The sequence below is a fragment of the Spermophilus citellus genome (genome assembly GCF_964194105.1).
Source record: "Spermophilus citellus genome assembly, chromosome: 11".
Taxonomy (NCBI): domain Eukaryota; kingdom Metazoa; phylum Chordata; class Mammalia; order Rodentia; family Sciuridae; genus Spermophilus; species Spermophilus citellus.
This window is the reverse complement of record NC_138192.1, coordinates 136,331,740-136,353,202: the sequence shown is the minus strand read 5'-3', so window position 1 is coordinate 136,353,202 and position 21,463 is coordinate 136,331,740. Positions and strand designations below refer to the sequence as shown.

At 53.6% G+C, this 21,463-nt stretch overlaps 1 protein-coding gene across 2 annotated transcripts; it reads right to left on the bottom strand.

Annotated features, from left to right (window-relative positions):
- Nucleotides 1-1,164: 1,164 nt before the first annotated feature.
- Nucleotides 1,165-19,890, bottom strand: ING5 (inhibitor of growth family member 5). Of its 2 annotated transcripts, XM_081262356.1 has the most exons (8): nucleotides 19,810-19,890; nucleotides 18,065-18,136; nucleotides 17,174-17,340; nucleotides 15,796-15,907; nucleotides 15,531-15,624; nucleotides 6,243-6,378; nucleotides 6,086-6,147; nucleotides 1,166-4,157 (listed from the first exon to the last, which is right to left on the bottom strand). In XM_081262356.1, the coding sequence occupies exons 1-8, from the start codon at nucleotides 19,844-19,846 to the stop codon at nucleotides 4,115-4,117; spliced, it is 723 nt and encodes a 240-aa protein (XP_081118482.1). In that variant the 5' UTR covers nucleotides 19,847-19,890; the 3' UTR covers nucleotides 1,166-4,114. The 2 variants fall into 2 exon arrangements, with proteins under 2 accessions (XP_081118483.1, XP_081118482.1); XM_081262357.1 differs by lacking the exon at nucleotides 18,065-18,136 and having other exon boundaries at nucleotides 1,165-4,157; nucleotides 19,810-19,886.
- Nucleotides 19,891-21,463: the final 1,573 nt, after the last annotated feature.

Genomic DNA, 21,463 nt, shown 5'->3' with positions numbered 1-21,463 from the left:
CTTCTCCACCTTTGGAGACTGTAGCGAGCCAACAGTGGCCTGCTGCAGGCCAGGAGGACATGGATGAAGCAACACCCTACTGGACCTGCAGCTGGGGCCATGTCCTGTGTCTCAGTGACCACATTCCTGAAGAGCTGCCCACCTGCGCAGGTAGGTCAGATAGGGATGTGGGAAGCATCTCAGCCCAGCACCATTCATGCAACACAAGCATTTTATTGTGGGGAATTTTGGTCACAGTGATGAAAAACTGACCAACCCAAGAAAGAACTGGGTCTTCCTTTTCCCAGGGTTCAGCACCTGGCAGGCGGTTGGAGGTGACCTGGGGCCTGCCCAGAGGACAGAGCAGCAATTGCTGCTGGCCCTGGCACTAGAATTTCACCTCCTCTTCAGCAGGAAGCCCATCTAACCAGGTTGCTCTAACACTGCCTGGGGGAATAGTCCTACGAAGCGAAGCTCCTTACGTCTTCCCCGCCCCCCAAATTCTTATAGGAAAACCCTAAGCCCAATATTTAAGAACGGGGCCTTCCAAGAGGTAATTAGGTTAATGAAGTTCCAGGGCTGGCACCCTGACGAGATAGGGCCATGTGCCCATGAAAGACACCAGTGCTCCTGCACTCCATCTGAGCACCCAGTGACAAGGTGGCTGTCGGCAGCCCAAGGGAAGAGCCCACAGACACCAACCTTGCTGGCACCTTGACCTTGGACTTCCAACCTTTAGAACTGGGAGATTAATTCTGTTAAGCCTCCCGTCTGAGGTATGTTGTGGTGACAGCTCCCCCAGGGCTCCCGACACCTATGCTGTCCTGGAGAGCAAGCCTCCTGCTCCAGGAGGTCACAGCCTCCCTCGCACACCATCCACCCTCGCACACCATCCACCTGCACACACCCCCCACCCTCCCACCCCCCGTGCCGGCCCATTTATGCACCTCTCCCCTGGGAGGTGGGGACCCACTTCAACGGCTTCAACACAGCAAGCCCGGATTGACACCAACCTTCCCAAGCACCCAACCCAGGTGAGGCCCAGGGTCCCAGCCAGGCCACAGACCACGAAGTTCCCGACAACTCTCCTCCAGCACTCGGCACAGCCCTTCAGAGTTGGTGATTATGCCCGGTGCAAATCAGGAACCTAACAACTGTTTCTCAAAAGGATCCACCTGTAAGCATTTGTTCCAAAAAATACTTTATTAAACAATATATCCATAATCTATAACATGATCCAAAAATACAGATATGCATCTTTACATTATTTAATAAAAAGATTTACAATAGCATCTTTCCTTTACAAAGGGGACATAGATAATAATTCCTTGAAAATAAAAAGTGACATTCATGTTAAAGCTGGATGAAACATGGTGGAGCAACCAAGAACAGCCAGGGAAAGGCTCTGCACACCTAGAAGGACACTTTCCCACCGCTCCCCTGCTTTGAAATTCCTCTCAACGCAGTTGGCGGAGGCCCATGGTTGCTCTCTGAGCATCTGGGAAAACCTTAAGTCTTCAGTGCCCAGAACAAACATCCCTCATGCTATTTCAAACTACAGCCACAACCCCCAGCGCTACGAGGGTAACCTGGGCCATGCTCTGCCTGGGAAGCCGTGCCCGGGTTGGTGTTATTGCTCAAAGTGGTCCCTGCCTGGGTTCAGAGACAGGCCAGGCTCCTCGCTGCTCCAGCAGGCCTGCCTGATACAGCCTCCCAAGTCCCTGCCTGCAGTCCCAACCTGCCCAGGGGAAGGGACTGGGGGCAACCAGCTGCTGGTGGTGTCATCCAGCCCATGTCCTTGTCTAAGCCACTCCAGACCAGCACACCTGCAGGTGTAGGGTGCTTACCAGCCTCTCCCTGCACACCCAGCAGGCCGTCTTTCTGGGATCCCCGATGGACACAGCACAGAGGCAGCCAGACCCGTTCCTCCCGTGCCCTCGCCCACAGGGACTCACACCACGGAGGACACCCACCCTCGTGGGGGGACACTGCCAGTAACCCAGGGCTGGCAGATGCCCTCAGTGCACCAGGTAGGCCGACTCTGTGGCCACCTGCAGGGCTCCAGGTGAAGGCAGCCAGGCCTCTGGAGCAGTGTCTGGGGCCAAGTTCCTTTCCAGCCAACCACCCCGGATTCCCCCCACCCAGACAGGAGCACCAGCGGGACAAAAGCCCATCAGGGCCCAGACAACACCCCCAAAGAATTCTGCATGCACTTCCTGTTGTTTCTCCCAAAGCTATATGCATATTATTTTTGGTGATATTATTTTAACTAGCAAAAGTAAACATAAAAAAACAAAGACTTAAAAAAAGAGAACCAAAGCCACAGAGAGGGACACACGGTGGCAGGGAGTCCTCACCTCCAGGATGCCAGAACAGAACACTGACCAGCCTGGGCCCGCCACATGCCACACACCTACTCCCCAGGGAGGATGTGAGGATGTGAGACGGGAGCAGCCTGCCCGAGGCAGGGTCCGCAGCCTCCGGTGAAGATTCCTGTCCTTGAAAAAAATTGTAACAGCAGCACGTGAGGCCCTGGGTGACCCAGCACCCAGGAGGAGGAAGAGCAAAGAAAAGTTTCCCACAATGTATTCTCCGTCATCCTTGAATACCTGTGTCAACCACAACCATGAAAAGGAAGCACACGCCCCGTGTCACAGCTGTGGCAGAGACTAAGCGGGCCTCCACCCTGTGGCTTCTGAGCGCAGGACGGCCAGGATTCAGGAAGCTTCTGGCCTGGGGACCTGACAGGGATGGATGGCCAGCCCTCCACCCTCACCCACCTGGCACCTGACTCTGCGAATGGCCAGCACCGGCCACTCACACCGTGGGCACAGGAGCAGGCCCTCCCCATGTGCCCTGAAGGCAGGCCACTAGGAGTGAGCTGCCAGACTGAGCTGTGGGAACCACAGAGGCCTGCATTCCACATGCACGTGAGCCGAAGACACAGGGCTGCCCGGTGCCTGCCCGGTGCCGTCCTGCTGGATTCCTCCCCTCAGTGAAACCCCAGGGAGGGGTACAAAGGGTGGGTGTGGCTCAGTGGCAGAGTGCTCCCCCGGCACACTCAGGGCCACAGCCCTGACAGGAAAATACAAACACGGCCAGCAGAGGGGACAAACAGGTGGCCCCAGTGACTTCCGTGGACAGACGAGGCCCTCCTTGGGCTGTCTCCCGCCCACCCTGGGTTCTTCCTCTGGTGGGAGAACAGGAGCAGCCTCTGGGTTCTCAGCAAACCCTGGACTCTGGTGTACGTGCCAGAGGCTTTGCAGCTAAGGAGGCCCCCGGAAGCCGCCCTGAGGTCCTGGCATGGATGTCACATCCCCAACATCCCCAGACGCTGCAGTGCTGGTGTGCGAGTGCCGACCACACTGGCTCCATCATAGCCCTGCTGCTGGGCACAGCAGACTCACAGACGGTGCCACGACCGAAGCCCTAGGTGTGCAGCACAGGTCCCCAGCAGCTCCTGGCAGACGACTCACTGCAGACAGACAGGTCTTCATGCTCTTACAACAATTTCATCTTCACAGTAAAAAGTCAGAGGCCCCAGAGCAGCGGAACCCAGCCTGGGGCCCAGGCAGACCCAGCCACTCCAGAGGCGAATCCCCGGGAGGACCAGACCAGCGTCCAGACTGAAAAGGCAGTGCAGAGACAGAGGCGTGGTCTGAGGCCAGAGCTCCTGGGAAGAGCTCCGGCACCAGACACACAGGAGGTGTCCAGCCCAGTCCATGGTCCCTGGAGTCAGGTCCTGGCACCCAGCCATACTGCGCTCTCAGAAAGTCAGATGTGCTTATGGTAACTCCGGTGGCAAAGTGGTGGCAGTGCACCAGGTAAAACGTCCCCCACACTGAGCACTTGGCCTGGCAGCCCAAGTTCACCAACACCCACCCCAGGACCCTGGGCTGGCTCAGTGGCCACCACGCTCAGCTCAGGGCCTGAAGAAAGTCACTGTGGCAGGTCCTGTGAGATTGTCCTCTGTGCAAACAGGGCCTGGTGGTTTCTCGCTTAAGAAATATCCAGAATTACAACTGGCCATTGAGTTATTAAATATCAGTCAAATAAGGTAGTTTTAAAATCAAAAACGTATTGCGACGTGGACGAAAGAGCCTGTGGACTCATCTCCCAGGAACACAGCCGTTCCTCACTTCTTCTTCCTCTTGTCCTGAACGCACCGTGGACAGAACCTGCGGCAAGAAGGGCACAGGGACCGGCCCTTGGGTCACTTCCGCCAGTGCACAGGGCACCCAGCCCACCCCCACACCTCCCGGGGCAGACTAGACACAGCGGGCAGCTTCCCTCGGCGAAAAGCTACCACAGGTGCTTGAAGTGGATGGTGCACAGCAGCAGTGGCCACCCGGCCCTGGTCACTGGCAGGGGAGGACATGTGGGTGTGGAGTGGGTGCAGGCCTGTCAGGTGGACCCAGGCTTGGAACCCGCACTACCCACAGGGCCCCTGGGCTCTGAATCCTCAGACTCTCCTGGACCTCCTGGATCTGGTGGCCACTCATGAGTCAGGAGGCTCCTCACGCAGCCCCTTTACACCTCCTACAGGCTGTGGGCCTGAGAGCACTCGGGGCCCTCCACACTCAGAGGCTCCGAGCTCCAGCAGTCAGGAACACAGGCCTGCCCAGCAGCCACCAGCTTCACACCTCACCCAACTAGCTGCACACCAAGATCTGAAAGACCAGGAAGAGGGCACTGTGCCCCACCCCAGTCCTGCCTGGAGGCACAGCGATGGACAACCACCAGCTCCCAGGCCCGCTCACACAGGTAGGCAGCAGTCCCACCTGCAAATTCTGTAGACACAAACTTGCTTACACCAGGCCCCCTCTTCAGCCCAGGACCACCATCCTACCCGGTGGGCACAGCCAGGTACCTGCCATGCCCCTTCTCAGAACTCCAGTGGGCCACCCCTAGGCAGACACAGTGTGCACCCCAGAAAACCACACACACTTGACACCCAAGCGCGCTCTGTGGGAGCATCCATCTATGCACACACCAGCAGATCAGTGTGACCAGCCCTGGGGCTGAGGCAGGATTTCCACAACTGCACTGAAGACCACGCACTTCACACAAGTGGACAAAACCAAGTTTTGCTGTGTTGTCTTTGGTTCTGGGGATTGAACCTGGGTACGTGCCACCAAAACCAAGCTGCATCCCAGTCCCCCCTGTGTGTCCATGTACCCATTTTCATGTTACTAGGCATTGAACCCGGGGTGCTCTTGCACCAAGCTGCATCCTTAGTCCTTTTTATTTTTATTTTTTGAGACAGGGCCTAAGTTGCTGAAGCTGGTCTCGAACTTACCTTCCTCCTGCCTCAGCCTCCCCACTTGCTGGGATGAAAGGCATTCACTACAGTGCCTAACTAAAACCAAAATTTTCTAAAATAAAATCTTGGATGGTTGCAATGGTGCACACCTGTAATCCCAGTGGCTCAAGAGGCTGAGGCAGGAGGATCTCGAGTTCAAATCACCCTCAGCAATGGTGAGGTGAGACACTGTCTCTAAATAAAGTACAAAATAGGGATGGGGATGTGGCTAAGTGGTCAGGTGCCCACCGAGTTCAATCCCCAGTATCTGTCCCCAGAATAAACAAATAAATAAAATGAAGTCTTAGGAACCACAGCTGAACAGTTGCCGCTACTGAGCACAGGACCACATATGCGCGGGAAGGAGCGTGGGAACCTCCTAAGCCACTTGTCCATCAGACAGAGCCCTTCTGCAGGGACCCTGGCTTATGCTCCACCTGCTCCAGAATGCCCCGGGCACAAGAACAGCACCTTCATTTCAGATTTTCACCACCAGTGCTGGGTGCAGGGGCCACACTTGCCTCGCAGGCATCAGGCCCTGGGCTCTATCCCCAGCACCACAAAGCCACCGAAAAACAAAGTGGACCTCCACCTCAGGAGGAGCCAGAACAGCTGTTCTTCAGCAGGTGACAGCAGCATCTCTCTGCAAGCTCGGCCCCCACCCCGGCCACACCAGGACACCAGCCACACCCAGAGCACCCTCGGCCTGCGGGAACCCACAGCAGGGACACGCGCCACCTGCCGGCTTGGTCACAGCCTGGGGGGGGGGCGGCGCAGCAGGCACCTGCAGCACCCCGTACTGACCACTTTCCTTTGGGCTTCGTGGTGAGGTCCACGCAGGCAAAGTGGAACCATTCGATGGGACACTGAAAAGGAAAGGGAAAGCCACGTCACAGGCCTCGCAGGCCGGCGACGCCCACAAGACCCCCTCCGCGCCCCCGGCCCCGCCCCCCGCACGCACGTCTGGGTTGTCGCAGCCGATCATCTCCCCGTAGGACACCTGGTGGCACAGGCAGTAGGTGGGCTCGTTGGGATCCACAGGCATGTCCAGCACATCCGAGGGGTGCACGGACAGGATGGTGTCCGTGAACTCAGACCTGCGGGAGGCAAGGCGCTGACGGCGGGGCGGGGGGCGCCACCCTCGGCCTGTGGCCCGGTCCCCTCGCAGGTGGCTGCCCAGGAGGAAACCTGCGGTGGGCTCCAGGCTACTCACGGACTCGCCTTCAGCTTCCCGACCGCCAGCTAGGATCCGGTGACATTCCCAGCGCTGCTCTGAAGGCACATTTTTCGAGGACAACCTCTAAACCTCTCTGACCACACTGTGCTCTCCTACGAGCTTGCGGCCAGAAAACTGGTGTGGATGTGAGCAGCCACCAGGCGACGTTGCACCTGACGACCCCCAGATCCCCAAGCGGGAATGAGAGGGGCAGCAAGGGCAGCAGACAGGAGGGTGCACCCCCCTCCCACCGCCAGGGTGCCGAGGCCGCTGGACTAGGGGACAGGACCTTGAGGTCTACCAGTCCTGCCGGCCCTCCTCGGCCCTCCTCGGCTCCCAGCCACCTCCCTGGGGGCTCACATGCAACCCGACCCACCAGGGACAGCTGACGTTTGAGAGAAGCCTGCCTGCACCCCATCCCACACTGCTCCGGGGTCACGGCACTCCCCAGCACCCCCACCACTTGCCTGATGTGCCATCCCCCACGAGAAGTCCAGTGCATCCTGTGCCCAGGCTTCCACACATGTACACAGAGACCTTGACCCCAAATCCACAGCCCCAGCAGCTTGGGAGCCTGTCACCGCACTCCTGCTCAGCCTTCCCTGGGTTTCTGAGCAGCAGCTGGGCCCAGACCCCTCCCTCCTCCCCCCTCCCCCCAACCTGCTGCCACCACACTGGGGCCACACCACACCACAGGCTCTGCAGCACCTCCCACCCACTCAGACACACACACACTCCAGCACAATGTCCGCCCAGAGCTCAAGAGGGCTCCAGGAGCCCAGCCCCTTCCCCCGTAGGCAATCAGCTCTTCCACTGTCTCTGCATCTCTGGAAACAAGGGATTCTCTCTTATATCTGAAATCCATGCCACAAAAACTTGTCCAAGTCCATGTGCTCTGTCAATCTTGCTTCCAAGCACGTCACAATCGTCCTTCAGGTCTGGAAACAGCTCTGTTTTTCCTGAGGCATGTGGCACTCCGTGGCTCAGTCACCTTTCCTGTCTGCGTCATCACGCAGCCTGGCTGCAGCCTCTAAGGTGGCAAACCCTGACAACAGAGGTCTCGCGGTCTGTCCACTCAAACTCCTTCAGCTGGAAAGTGCACCGGGGCCCCACAGCCACACCCCAGAGCAGCAGCCTGCCCTGCTGCTCCAGATCCCTGTCACCCAGCAAGGACCCCACAGGCGGCTGGTCCTCAGGAGCTGGGCAACCCCGCTATCAGTGGCTGGCCACCAGCTAGCGCTGGTCCCACTGGTTCCAGGTGTAACGGGCTCCCCTGGCCAGACAGGCCAGTGGACCTCCCAGCACTGCAGGAGCCCCAGTGTCCACGCTTCGGGATCAGAGGCTACAGAAGAAACGGCCTTTGGCCCCACGCAGGCCTGCCTTAGTAGAAAGTCAGGCTCTGTGGCGCACGTCTCCAAGACGGGAAGCAGTTGGAGATCTGGGATATTCCTCTCAGGATGGCCCCTTGGCTTGGCCCCGGAGGTAAGCGAGCCACAGGAACTTGGAACCAGGCACCATCCTAGGTCCCCCAGGGAAAAGGGCTCCGGGAATGAAGCAGGGACTCCAAGCCCACACTGAAAACCACTGCACAGGCAAGTTCCTGTGCGCCTTGTCCTTACAGGGCCAGGTCCTTGTAGCCACACCAGTTCCCACACTAGCCCCAGGAGTCCTGGGTTCACATCCACCTGGCTACCTCCTGGGACCCCTCTAGTCCTCCACAATGGCTGCACACAACAGAGCTGGGGGCCTCAGGGCACCCCACTGGCCTCAACACCTATAAAATGGCCACTCAGGGGCCACAGAGGACCTGGACCTGCACATAAGCAGATGCAGCCAGGTCCCACAGGCCCCTCATCACACCATCCACATGGTTACTGCCACCTGTCCAGCAGATAAGCCTGGAAGCAGTGAGCTATGGCCTCCTCCTGCTACTGGACAGGAATTGGCACCAGGCACAATGCAGCTCCTGCTGGGCAGGCCCATGGCTACCTGTAAGCTGCCACCTGAGAGCCAGTCCCACCAGGCACGGGTCCCTCCTGTAGTGTCAGAGAGAGGGGCGGGGCTCCCACGCCCCCTGGAAACCCCAGTGCCAATCCTCTCACCCAGGGTGCCCTGGGGAGCATTCTCAGTGAGGAGCAGGCCAAAGGCTCCATGTGCATTGCCCTCCAAGCCGGAAAAATCAAGTCCAGGAAATTCAAAACCACATTGAAGTCAGGTGCGGTGGCTCAGCCTGTCATCCCAGAGGTTTGGGAGGCTGCACGAGTTCAAAGCCAGCCTCAGCAACTTAGCGAGGCGAGACCCTGTCTCTAAATAAAAAATATAAAAAAGGCTGGGGATATAGTTCAGTGGTTAAGCACCCTGGGTTCAATCTTCAGTAACCTCCCCCCAAAAAAACAAACAAACATTCACAGATGTCAGAGGCACTGGGGCCAGGAGAACAGACCTGCAGCTGAGGGAGGATCTACCCGTCTCCTGGGACCAAGAGCCCACCCTGCCACACAAGCCAGCGTCACCACCACATGCCAGGGCCTTCATGCAGCTGCCACTCACAGGACACGGGCAGGGTTCAGGGCCAGGAAGGCCTCACCTGGCAGCCTGAGGCCCAAGGGGCACTGGGTCTGCTGCAGACACAGCCCTCCACCCGGCTCCACCTGCCTGGGCCAGGAGAGTGCACACTGCTGGGGGAGAGGGCAGCTGACTCCGCCCCCATCTCCCTGACACCCAAGGTCAGACAGGCCATCAGAACTCTGCCTGTGATCCTGGCAGCTCAGGAGGCTGAGGAGGAGGGTCATAAGTTCAAGTCCTTTCCCTGGAACTTGTGAGATCCTGACTCGAAATATTTAAAGGGCTGGGGGTACACTTCAGTGGTAGTGTGCTTGCCAAATATGCATGAGGCCCTGGGTTCAATCCCCAGTACTAGGGGGTGGGGGACACATCATTTTCAAGTTGCTATCAGTCAGTATTAGAGAGAAATCTTACAGAAAAAAGAGAGAAAATGTCAATAATGGGAACAAAGGTTTTGCTGACTTCTCATCTGAAATTACAGGAGACAAAAGAACACAGAACATCGTTATTAATGAAAATAGAAAGCAAGACAATCCCTCTAAAATCTGGAACAAGACAGGGATGCCCTCTCTCACCACTTCTGTTCAACATAGTTCTCGAAACACTGGCCAGAGCAATTAGACAGACGAAAGAAATTAAAGGCATAAAAATAGGAAAAGAAGAACTTAAATTATCACTATTTGCGGATGACATGATTCTATACCTAGAAGACCCAAAAGGATCTACAAAGAAACTACTAGAGCTAATAAATGAATTCAGCAAAGTGGCAGGATATAAAATCAACACGCATAAATCAAAGGCATTTCTGTATATCAGCGACAAAACTTCTGAAACGGAAATGAGGAAAAACACTCCATTCACAATATCCTCAAAAAAAATAAAATACTTGGGAATCAACCTAACAAAAGAGGTGAAAGATTTATACAATGAAAACTACAGAACCCTAAAGAGAGAAGTAGAAGAAGATCTTAGAAGATGGAAAAATATACCCTGTTCATGGATAGGCAGAACTAACATCATCAAAATGGCGATATTACCAAAAGTTCTCTATAGGTTTAATGCAATGCCAATCAAAATCCCAACGGCATTTCTTGTAGAAATAGATAAAGCAATCATGAAATTCATATGGAAAAATAAGAGACCCAGAACAGCAAAAGCAATTCTAAACAGGAAGTGTGAATCAGGCGGTATAGCGATACCAGATTTCAAACTATATTACAGAGCAATAGTGACAAAAACAGCATGGTATTGGTACCAAAACAGGCGGGTGGACCAATGGTATAGAATAGAGGACACAGAGACTAATCCACAAAGTTACAACTATCTTATATTTGATAAAGGGCTAAAAGCATGCAATGGAGGAAGGATAGCATCTTCAACAAATGGTGCTGGGAAAACTGGAAATCCATATGCAACAAAATAAAACTGAATCCCTTTCTCTCGCCATGCACAAAAGTTAACTCAAAATGGATCAAGGAGCTTGATATCAAATCAGAGACTCTGCGTCTGATAGAAGAAAAAGTTGGCTCCGATCTACATATTGTGGGGTCGGGCTCCAAATTCCTTAATAGGACACCCATAGCACAAGAGTTAATAACAAGAATCAACAAATGGGACTTACTTAAACTAAAAAGTGTTTTCTCAGCAAGAGAAACAATAAGAGAGGTAAATAGGGAGCCTACATCCTGGGAACAAATTTTTACTCCTCACACTTCAGATAGAGCCCTAATATCCAGAGTATACAAAGAACTCAAAAAATTAGACAATAAGATAACAAATAACCCAATCAACAAATGGGCCAAGGACCTGAACAGACACTTCTCAGAGGAGGATATACAATCAATCAACAAGTACATGAAAAAATGCTCACCATCGCTAGCAGTCAGAGAAATGCAAATCAAAACCACCCTAAGATACCATCTCACTCCAGTAAGATTGGCAGCCACTATGAAGTCAAACAACAACAAGTGCTGGCAAGGATGTGGGGAAAAGGGTACACTTGTACATTGCTGGTGGGACTGCAAATTGGTGTGGCCAGTTTGGAAAGCAGTTTGGAGATTCCTGGGAAAGCTGGGAATGGAACCACCATTTGACCCTGCTATTGCCCTTCTCAGACTATTCCCTGAAGACCTTAAAAGAGCATGCTACAGGGATACTGCCACATCGATGTTCATAGCAGCACAATTCACAATAGCTAGACTGTGGAACCAACCCAGATGCCCTTCAATAGATGAATGGATTAAAAAATGTGGCATCTATACACAATGGAGTATTACGCAGCAATAAAAAATGACAAAATCATGGAATTTGCAGGGAAATGGATGGCACTAGAGCAGATTATGCTTAGTGAAGCTAGCCAATCCCTAAAAAACAAATACCAAATGTCTTCTTTGATATAATGAGAGCAACTATGAACAGAGTAGGGAGGGAGAGCAGGAAGAAAAGATTAACTTTAAACAGAGACATGAGATGGGAGGGAAAGAGAGAGAAAAGGGAAATTGCATGGAAATGAAGGGAGACCCTCATTGCTATACAAAATTACATATAAGAGGTTGTGAGGGGAATGGGGAAATAAACAAGGAGAGAAATGAATTACAGTAGATGGGGTAGAGAGAGAAGATGGGAGGGGAGGGGAGGGGGGATAGTAGGGGATAGGAAAGGTAGCAGAATACAACAATTACTAATAGGGCATTATGTAAAATTGTGGATGTGTAACCGACGTGATTCTGCAATCTGCATTTGGGGTAAAATTGGGAGTTCATAACCCACTTCAATCTAATGTATGAAATATGATATGTCAAGAGCTTTGTAATGTTGTGAACAACCAATAAAAAAAATAAAATTAAAAAAAAAAAAAAAGAAAGCAAGACAAACCTCAAGATCTACCTCCAGCAGAACTGTCCTTCAAAAGTGGAAGAGAGGACCGGGGCTGGGACTCAGCACAGAGCTTGCTGGGCAGGCCCAGAGGCCCCAGGTTCAATCCCCAGCACCATGCAAAAAACAAAGAGGCAAAACAAAGACATTTCCAGAGAAACAAGAACCCAGAGGACTTGTCTCCACAGGTGACCTGTGACTACCGCAGAAGACAGTCCAGGCAAAGGGGCCTCGACAGCACCCAGGGGTGACCTCTATGTGTGAGCTGCAGTCGCCTCAGTCTTCAAGATTCCACTTACTGTCACCTACACAGCACCACTTGGCACAGGGGGTCCCTGACGTCCTGCTCACCCAAAGGAGCATGCCCTTGGCCACCACCTCCCAGCCCCTCAGCCCCTGCTAACTGCCCACCATCCACCACCAGAGTCCAGCCCCCCAGCACACATATGCCAGGTCAGAACCTGGTGCGCCTGGGAGACTGGACTCAGGAAAGGCTCATGCTACACCCAGGACGGTGCCTGATGGGCACAGAGCAGGATGGACACAGGCAGAGCACGGTATCCACATGTCCAGTGTGTCCAGCACACTATGTGGGGTCCTCTGAGTGAGTTCACACAACAGCACACCTCCTAGAGCAGCTAGTACAACAGCAGGAAAGAAAAGAACACTAACAACATGCCTGACAAATCCAACTGTCAGGGAGAACGCTACCAGAGAGGAGATCTAGACACAATCATATTATCACCTACACACACTTAGCACAATCACAGAGCAGAGACTGCCAGTCTAGAAAAAAAGGACTCAGCTATTTGCTGCATATAAGAAACCCACTCGCCAGGCATACTGGTGCACAACTGTGATCCCAGCAGCTCAGGAGGCTGAGGTAGGAGGATGGCAAGTTTGAGGCCAGCCTCAGCAACTTAGTAAGACCTTTTCTCAAAATAAAAAATATAAAAGGGGGCCAGGGATATAGCTCAGTTGGTAGAGTGCTTTGCCTTGCATGCACAAGGCACTGGGTTCAATCCCAACACCACAAAAAATAAAAATAAAAAAGGGCTGGGGTGAAACTCAATGGTTATGTACCCCAAAAAAAGAAAGAAAAACAAACACACTCAAAACAAAAAATAAATGTGTTGAAAATAAAGGACGAGCCAAATATGGTGGCACACACCTGTAATACCAGTGACTGGGGAGGCTGAGGCAGGAGGAGCACAAGTTCAAAGCCAGCTTCAGCAACTTAGTGAGACCTAGTCTCAAAATAAAAAATAAAAATGGTCTGGGATGTGGCTCAGTAGTAAAGAGCCCCTGGGTTCAATCCCCAGTGCCAAAAAAAAAGGAAAGAGCACTAGAAGGAGAGGAGACAGAGCTTGAGCTGGAGGTGAGAGGCCCCACACCCAGAGCATCAGCCAGACACACAGCCTGAGCAGCACTGTGGGCCGGGGCCTGGCTGGCCCTCAGGACACCACCCAGCAGAGTGGGACCACACTCCATCAAGTGCCCTGCGTGGGGCCACCACGCTCATCTCCACTGCCTGCACAGGGTTTCAGAACAGGATGTTCTGATCACAACACATCTAAAAAGTAAAATCAGTGAGTTACCAGGAAAATCCCAAATTAGAAATCGAGACACATACTTCTATATGAGTTTTAGGTCAAGGAAAATCAGAATGAAAGTTTTTTAATATTTCAAATGAAATAAAAATTAAAACCCAACATATCAAAATGTAAGGAATTTGCAACTGAAACAAATTAGAAGGTATAAATATAAATGATCTAGGCAACCCACATCTTAAAATGCCAGAAAAAGAAAAGCAAACTGAACCCAAGCTGAGCAGATGGAAGGACACAACAAAGAGCAGACACAGACAGAGGAAAACCCCCAGCAGAAGCCACGGAGACTGAAGGCCAGCTCTCTTGAGGTCAGGACAGACCAGAGCAGACCACCAGCATCAGGACTAGGAGAGGGCAGTCATCAGCACGGCTCACCCCAGCAGACCCTCAATAACAGGAGCCATGGCCGTCTGCTGTCAAAAGACCTGAGGATATGCCAGGCACAGTGGTCCGCACCTGTGACCCCAGTGACTCCAGAGGCCGAGGCACATGGACTGCAGGTTCAAGCCCAGCTTGGGTAACTTAGCAAGACCTGTCTCAAAATGAATATAAAGCCAGGTGCGAGGCTGGGCTCAGTGGTAGAGCGCTTGCCTAGCATGCGTGAGGCGCTGAGTTCAATCCACAGCACCACATGAAAATAAATAAAGTAAAAACATTCTGTCCAACTACAAAAAAAAAAAATACAAAAACACAACAACCTGGTGCAGTGGCACACGCCTGTGGTCCCAGCAGCTTGGAAAGCTGAGGCAGGAGGATCGCAAGTTCAAAGCCAACCTCAGTAAAAAAGAGGCACCAAGCAACTCAGAGAGATTCTGTCTCTAAATAAAATATAAGACAGGGCTGGGGATGTGGCTCAGTGGTCAAGTGCCCGAGTTCAATCCTCAGTACCAAAAATAAATGAATAAATAAAAATGCAAGAATGGGTAGGATGTGAATGGTAGAGCTAAAGCACCCTCTGGTTCAATCCTAATACCACAAAAAAAAAAAAAAAAATTCCTCATAAATTATCAGGTTTTTTGTTTGCTTTTTTTGGTACTGGGAATTGAACCCAGGGGCACTTGACCACTGAGCCACATCCCCAGCCCTTTATTTTAATTTTTATTTTGAGATGGAGTCTCATTCAGTTGCTATGGCTAGCTTCAAACCTGCGATCCTCCTGCCTCAGCCTCTGAAGTAGCCACTGTACCCATCAAGGCAGACAAGTCTGTTGGAAAACACCTAGTACCAAACCTGACTCAAGAGTAACTTGAATCAGTAACAAAGACCCTGGCTACAGCACAAAGCTGAACACTTGAGATCAGAACATCTCACTGCTCACACATGTGCCCCTGGTAAAGCCAATCTAGAAGTCTAAGTAAGGGGCTGTGTGACCGCTGGGGGAAGGTTCGCCTCACAGGGCAGAGCCTGGAGGTTCCACCCCAACACAAGGAAAAGCAGCGAGGCCCAGTCTGATAACCTGCTGTCAGGAGAGCCCGGCTGGGCCCTCTCCCTAGCCCGCAGCCATGCCTGCAGAGGCCCCGGGCAGCTGCTGTGTTCTTTCTAGTGCAAAGGTCACTTCAGAGACGCTAGGCCTCTGGGGCCATTAAGTAAAATATCTTGAAGAAGTTCAAGATAAATGACACATACATTTAATAAACACAGTCACACAATTTAACAGTGAACACATGCAAAACACATGTATGTAAAACCAACAGAGGGATACAGATGCGCCCTTTGGAAGGGGGCCTGGCCAGCACTTGCTGTGGCACCCAGGGCTCTGCAGTTCCTGAGGGTAGCATGAGGGGCAGAGTGGCTCTGCAGGCACTGGCTGCTGCACACATACTCTGGCCTGGCATGCTGGCAGGATGGACCCTTCAGCACACGCCAAGCCCCACAGACCAGGAGCCACCTGGCCCGGGCGAGCACAAGGCTCAGGGTCCTGCTGCTCCACCCCCTGACCAGTGTGCACCATGCTCCTTGATAGAAAGGGCAGAAAGCCCCTTACCCTCCTTTGTGTTTCTTCTTCTTGGGAGTATCTTCTTCTGAGGTCCTTCTGCCACGGCCCCGGGAGCCTCTTTTTTCTTTCTGACCTCGTCCTTCTGGAAAACAGGAAAAACCCAAATCACCCCAAATCTCCTTCACTGATTCACTACAGCAGAACAAGACTCACCCAAATACGACGTCCACCACCAAGTTCCTAACGCATCTGTTAGGCACAACTGCTCAAAACCCCAGCCAACAAGGACAAACAGGAAGAACACCACACTTGCTTTTCAACCCTCGTCCTCCGGGGCTGTCAAAGTCATTGCCATCCATCTTGTCCTTCAAGTCGGCTTCAAAGCGTGCCAGGTCAGCATCAAGCCTCCGGATGTGTTTATCCACCTGCAAACACACACTGGGAAGTTGGACTCAAAGGTCCAAGTGAAGCTCCTGGAGACGCAGGCACATGAGGAGCCCGAGTGCTGGGTCTCCAGTCATGGGTGAGCTGGACAGGCCAAAGCAGGGCTCCTTTGGAAACCCCATGTTCCTAACAAAAGAGTCTTGCCTGGAAAAAACCTGAGCATGGCAACAATGAGTAACAGGTGTGAAATGCAGAGGTAAGCAGGGGACAATTCTGGGTGCAGGGGCCACACTTGCCTCGCAGGCATCAGGCCCTGGGCTCTATCCCCAGCACCACAAAGCCATCGAAAAACAAAGTGGACCTCCACCTCAGGAGGAGCCAGAACAGCTGTTCTTCAGCAGGTGACAGCAGCATCTCTCTGCAAGCTCGGCCCCCACCCCGGCCACACCAGGACACCAGCCACACCCAGAGCACCCTCGGGCCTGCGGGAACCCACAGCAGGGACACGCGCCACCTGCCGGCTCGGTCACAGCCTCCCCGAGGGAGGATCCTAGCCTAAAAACCCAAAGAATGAGTAAGCTCCTGAAGCAAGAAAGGCAGTGAACAGAACCACCACCATGCTTCAGGCACAGGACCAGTGGAAGCAACACCTAAGAAGAAGATGATGTGACTGCCCTGCTCCTGAGGAGACACTCCTGTGGAGCAGCAGCCATCACACCCAGCACCCGACCTCCTTCATCCACAGGGCCACACCACCATCCACAGGGCGGAGAGACAGCACTCTTCCATACCTGGAGACGACCCACCACCTCAAACTCTGCTGTGCATCCTGCTGACAATGAACCAAACCTAACGTGTTTTGTTTGTTTGTTTGTTTGTTTCCATAGTTGTAGATGGATAGCATACCTTTATTTTATTTGCTTATTTTTATACAGTGCTAAGAATCAAACCCAATGCCTCACACATGCTAGTCAAGTGCTCTGCCACTGAGCTACAACTCTAGCCCCAAATCTAACCTTTTAGAAAGAGTCTGCTTAATCCCCAAATCTGGCAGTCTGGGGCATCTACCTAGGCAGCAGAACCCCAGAGTGAGCTTCAAACTCCAGAAGCCCACAGCATCACAAGATGACTTTGTACCACAGGGGTCCAGGGACAGACTGCAAGCTCAGCCCACAGGGGCAACAGAGAGCCCAGGCTGGGGCTGGAGCAGATCAGGGGTGCCATGCTCATATAGCATGCACCCACATGGACAAACTGGCCCAGGGGGCAGTGCCCCAGGAGCCCCCGCCCAGCACCCAGAGCCTCACCATCTCGTAGGTCTGCATGGCCAGCTGCACCTTGTCATCGCTGTACTCCTTGCACTTGCTGTAGGCGCTTTGGATCTTCTGCAGGTGCGCCACACGCTGGTCTGGGGAAAGGGTCTTCACTGTGGAGATATACTCTGCAGCCAAGAGGTCGATTTCTGCTTTTTTATCTGGTGGAAGATGCACCACATGTCACCAGGCTAAAAGCAGCGTGACAAGGCCAAGTGGTGGCAAGAGCTGGCCCAACAAGAACCAAGCCCTGCCTGGAACATGACCACCGCTGCCCACAAAGCAGCTGTGTTCCAGGGGTGTGCGCTTCATGGCATGCACTTGTGAGCTCTGGGACTCTCTAGCACTCTGACTGGTCAGGGGTCCAAGGTGCACACTAAATGTAAATTTTGTGTGTAGACTAGGTCTCATCCCCAAAATAGCTCATTATACATATGCAAACATTGCAACTGGAAAACATCAAAAATCTCAAACACTTCTTTTGGATAAGGGATACTCAACCTACGTGTACAGTTTGGAAGTACGAAATTTTTAAAAGAAAAGAAAAAAAGCAAGAAGTGCTGTGACTGAAAATGACGATGGCTAAGATGTCACTCACATGGGATGCAGTTCAGAGGTGGAGCACCTATCTGGCATAAGCAAGGCCCTGGGTTCCATCCCCAGCACTCCCCCCCTCAGCACATGTACACATGCATGTGTAAACACACAGATGTGACATGAAAACGTGTAAAACTCCAAGAAGCTACAACTGACTTTAACAGTACCCGCGCTCTCTCAAAGACACTAGTGGTTCAGCTCCCTGGCTGCCCTCCAATCCCCCACTGCCTCCTCTTCTGGCTTTGGGAGCTGCTGGCTGGAGTCAGCACCCAGCTCTGCTAAACCCACCTTCTGTCCTCTGGTCCAGCTCTCGCATCAGCTGGAAGTTCCTCTGAAGTTCACAGGGAAGGTTCTCAATGCCTGAAACAAACATGGAGCCGTGTACCTCCCAGGAGGGCAAGGTCTGCCACCTAGCCTTTCTTGGGTGTCTGTAACAATGTGCTCACTGGCTTCTGTCTCTGCTCATGTCTGAGAGCAGAGGGATTAAAACCTCCTTCTAGGGGCTGGGCATGTGGCTCAAGCAGTAACGCGCTCGCCTGGCACGCACGGGGCGCTGGGTTCGATCCTCAGCACCACATAAAAATAAAAAAATAAAGGTGTGTCCACCAAAAAAACTAAAAGATAAACATTTAAAAAAAAAAAAAAAAAACTTCTTCTAGAGGTGGGTCCCAAATTGTACTGGCTGGCTTGAAAAGCCACCAAAGCTGGAGAAGCCAGCAGAGGCAGGGAGACAGCCACAGCTCCTCCCAGGAGCCCCACCCACTCCTCAACTCAGATCACCCCCCTCAGTGAACTCTGACCTCCAAAGCCAGAACCCCATCCTCCTTGATCTCTCCCTTGCCCTGTAGTGCAATGCACCAGGCACTGGACCCAAGGCAAGCATGTTCTCTCCTCCCTGCCCAGCACAACAGCCACTGGCTACATAGGACAGCTGAGCACTGGAAATGCAGCCCATGTGACAGATAGCCCCTGCAGCCAGCAGTGACCCTGTGAGACAGCTGGAGAGAACACCAACCTGCTTTCCTGTCTGCATTGCACCTCTAGTCCAAGGGGACACTCCCCCAGCAGATGTCCACGTTGGCTCCCTCTTCTGTTCCACCCCAAGGCAATACTTTTTAGCCTACATCCAATCTTTCAAATCTGGTGTCAGGCACTGTGGCTTCCTCAATTGGCCCAGGGCACAAACTCACCGCAGCCTCTGGCTCCCCATACTCTCCCCTGGCCCTCTCCACTCTGCCCAAGGGACAGCACCCGCAGCACCTGACCTGTCGTTCCTTTGTGTCTCGTAATATTCTGTTAACTTTTAAACCACCCGTGATATCTGCTAGAGAGCTGCAGGGAAACGGGAGTCTCGCTCCCGACCTGCACCCAGCAGGTGCTCTGGGGGTAGCACAGGAAAAACCTCATTTTAAACTAGCCTTAGGAGGCCCCCTGGTGGGCACTGGAACAGGGACGGCCCCGCTCCTCTGGCAAAGGGTGGAACCGGGCGTCCCTTGAGGAAGGCATGGATCCCACGCCCCGCTGGGGCCTCATTTACTCCTCTGTGCCATGAGGGAAATAATCACTCTCCCGCTCTCAGGGGACCGAGCTGGTACCACCTGTAAACCGCGCGGGCCTGCCTTGGACGTCAACCCACTAAGCAGGACGCCCCTGCCTCGGCCTCTGCGGGAAAGCACCGGTGGGCACCCGGCAAAGCCGCGACCGCACGCACCCGGCCAGCGGGCAGCTGGGCAGAAGCGGGGTGCCCCGAGCGCTGGGCGAGCCGCGCGCAGGTGCAGAGCCAGGGGGCGGGGCCTGGTGGGGCGGGGCCGACCCGCCAGCCCCGCCCCGAAGTGACGCACCTGGAATTGGCGCGGCCGAGGCGGCGGACCCCGCACCGCGCCCCCCGCGCCCGCCCCCCCACCTCCGCCCGACCGGACCGGCCCGCCACCGCCCCGCCGCCCCGGCTCCCGCCCGAGCCCCGGGGTCCGCGCGCGGGGGTGGGGCGCGGGGTGGGGCGGGCCCGCGCGCGGCGGCGCGGCCCGGGCGCTTACTGTCCAGGTAGTGCTCCAAGTACATGGCAGTCGCCATCTTCGTCCGCGGCCGCGCTCGGGATCTGCGCGAGCGGGCGGGGCGGCGGCGCGCTCACTATTCATGAGCCGCGTGTGCGGATTGGCCGGCGGCGGGGGCGGGGCCATCCCCCGCTTCCGGCCGGCGGGGGGAGGGGCCGGCCTGCCCCTGGACTGCGCTGACACGTGGTGTGCCGGGCGCTGGCAGGACGCGTGCTGCCGGGGGCCGCGTGCGGAGCCGCCCTTCCCCGCACCGCGCTGCGCAGGAGAACGTCACGCTCACCTGGGTGCCCGATCTCACCTGGCGCGCAGGTGCTTCTGCAGCAGTGTGAAGGATGCAGCCCCAGGAAGACGCTGTGCAGAGTTGCACACCACAGTGCCTGCAGAATTACCCGGAAAGCGCCCTCAGAACATGTCTAGGTGTGATCCGGGCGTGGTTAAGCCGCACGCACTTAATCCCTACTGAGCTGGAGGATGCACGTTCAAAGCCAGCATCAGCAATTTAGCGAGGCCCTAAGCAGCTTAGCCAGATCCTCTCTTAAAATAAAAAGGACTGGGGATGTGACTCAGTGGTAGAGCTCCCTGGGTTCAATCCCCAGCACCCAATGTGTGTGTTTTGTGTTGTTTGGGTAGACCAAGTAAGGGTGATTTTTTTTATGTCCAGAGTATCATGGCTAGTGCTACCCAGTCTCTGCATTTGTCCTCCTCCAGTCCATCCCCTGCGAGAAATCTTAGAGCTTCCTGGGTGAAGTGCCAGCCCTGCCTCTACTCTGTGACTTCATGGGAGTCAGAGGTGGATGATATCCTGAGGCTCCAAGTGAAGAGAGTTGCAGAAGGCCTACACTCTGGCTGCCACCCTTGACCCCTGAGACTCAAGATTGTTGGTTGTAAAAGCTAGCATAACTGACTAAAGAATCAGGACTTTCATTATTTAAAATGTATTTTTTCAATCCCCAGCACCACACACACACACAAAAGCAGCAGCATTTTTAAGGGGTCGGGTGGCACTCAGTGGTAAAGCACTTGCCTAGCATGAGTAAAACCCTGGGTTCCATCCGTAGCACTGCGAAAATTAAATAAAATTCATTTTTACCAACTATTGTGGCTCATGCCCGTAATCCCATTGACTCCAGAGGCTGAAGCAGGAGGACAGCAAGTTCAAAGCCAACCTCAGCAATTTAGCAGGACCCTCTCAAAAAGGACTGGGACTGTCACTCAGTGGTAAAGTGTCCCAGAGTCAATCCCTAGTACCAAAATAAAGTTCATTTTTAAGGCTTTCTTCCCTTCTGTAAATTCTTCCCCTTCCCAACTATTGGGAAACAGAAGCATGTATTCTTTTTTTTTTTTTTTTTTTTTTTTTAAGAGAGAGCTAGAGAAAGAGAGAGAGAGAGAGAATTTTAATATTTATTTTTTAGTTTTCGGTGGACACAGCATCTTTGTTGGTATGTGGTGCTGAGAATCGAACCCGGTCCGCACGCATGCCAGGTGAGCGTGCTACTGCTTGAGCCACATCCCCAGCCCAGAAGCATGTATTCTTGCCAGTTCTGTGCTCATTATGAACAAACCATAGAGGAAGTGGTAAAGCTTCCCACCTCCCTAAAGTGCCAGCCTGGGATGTCATCGGGATGGATCCAGGTGT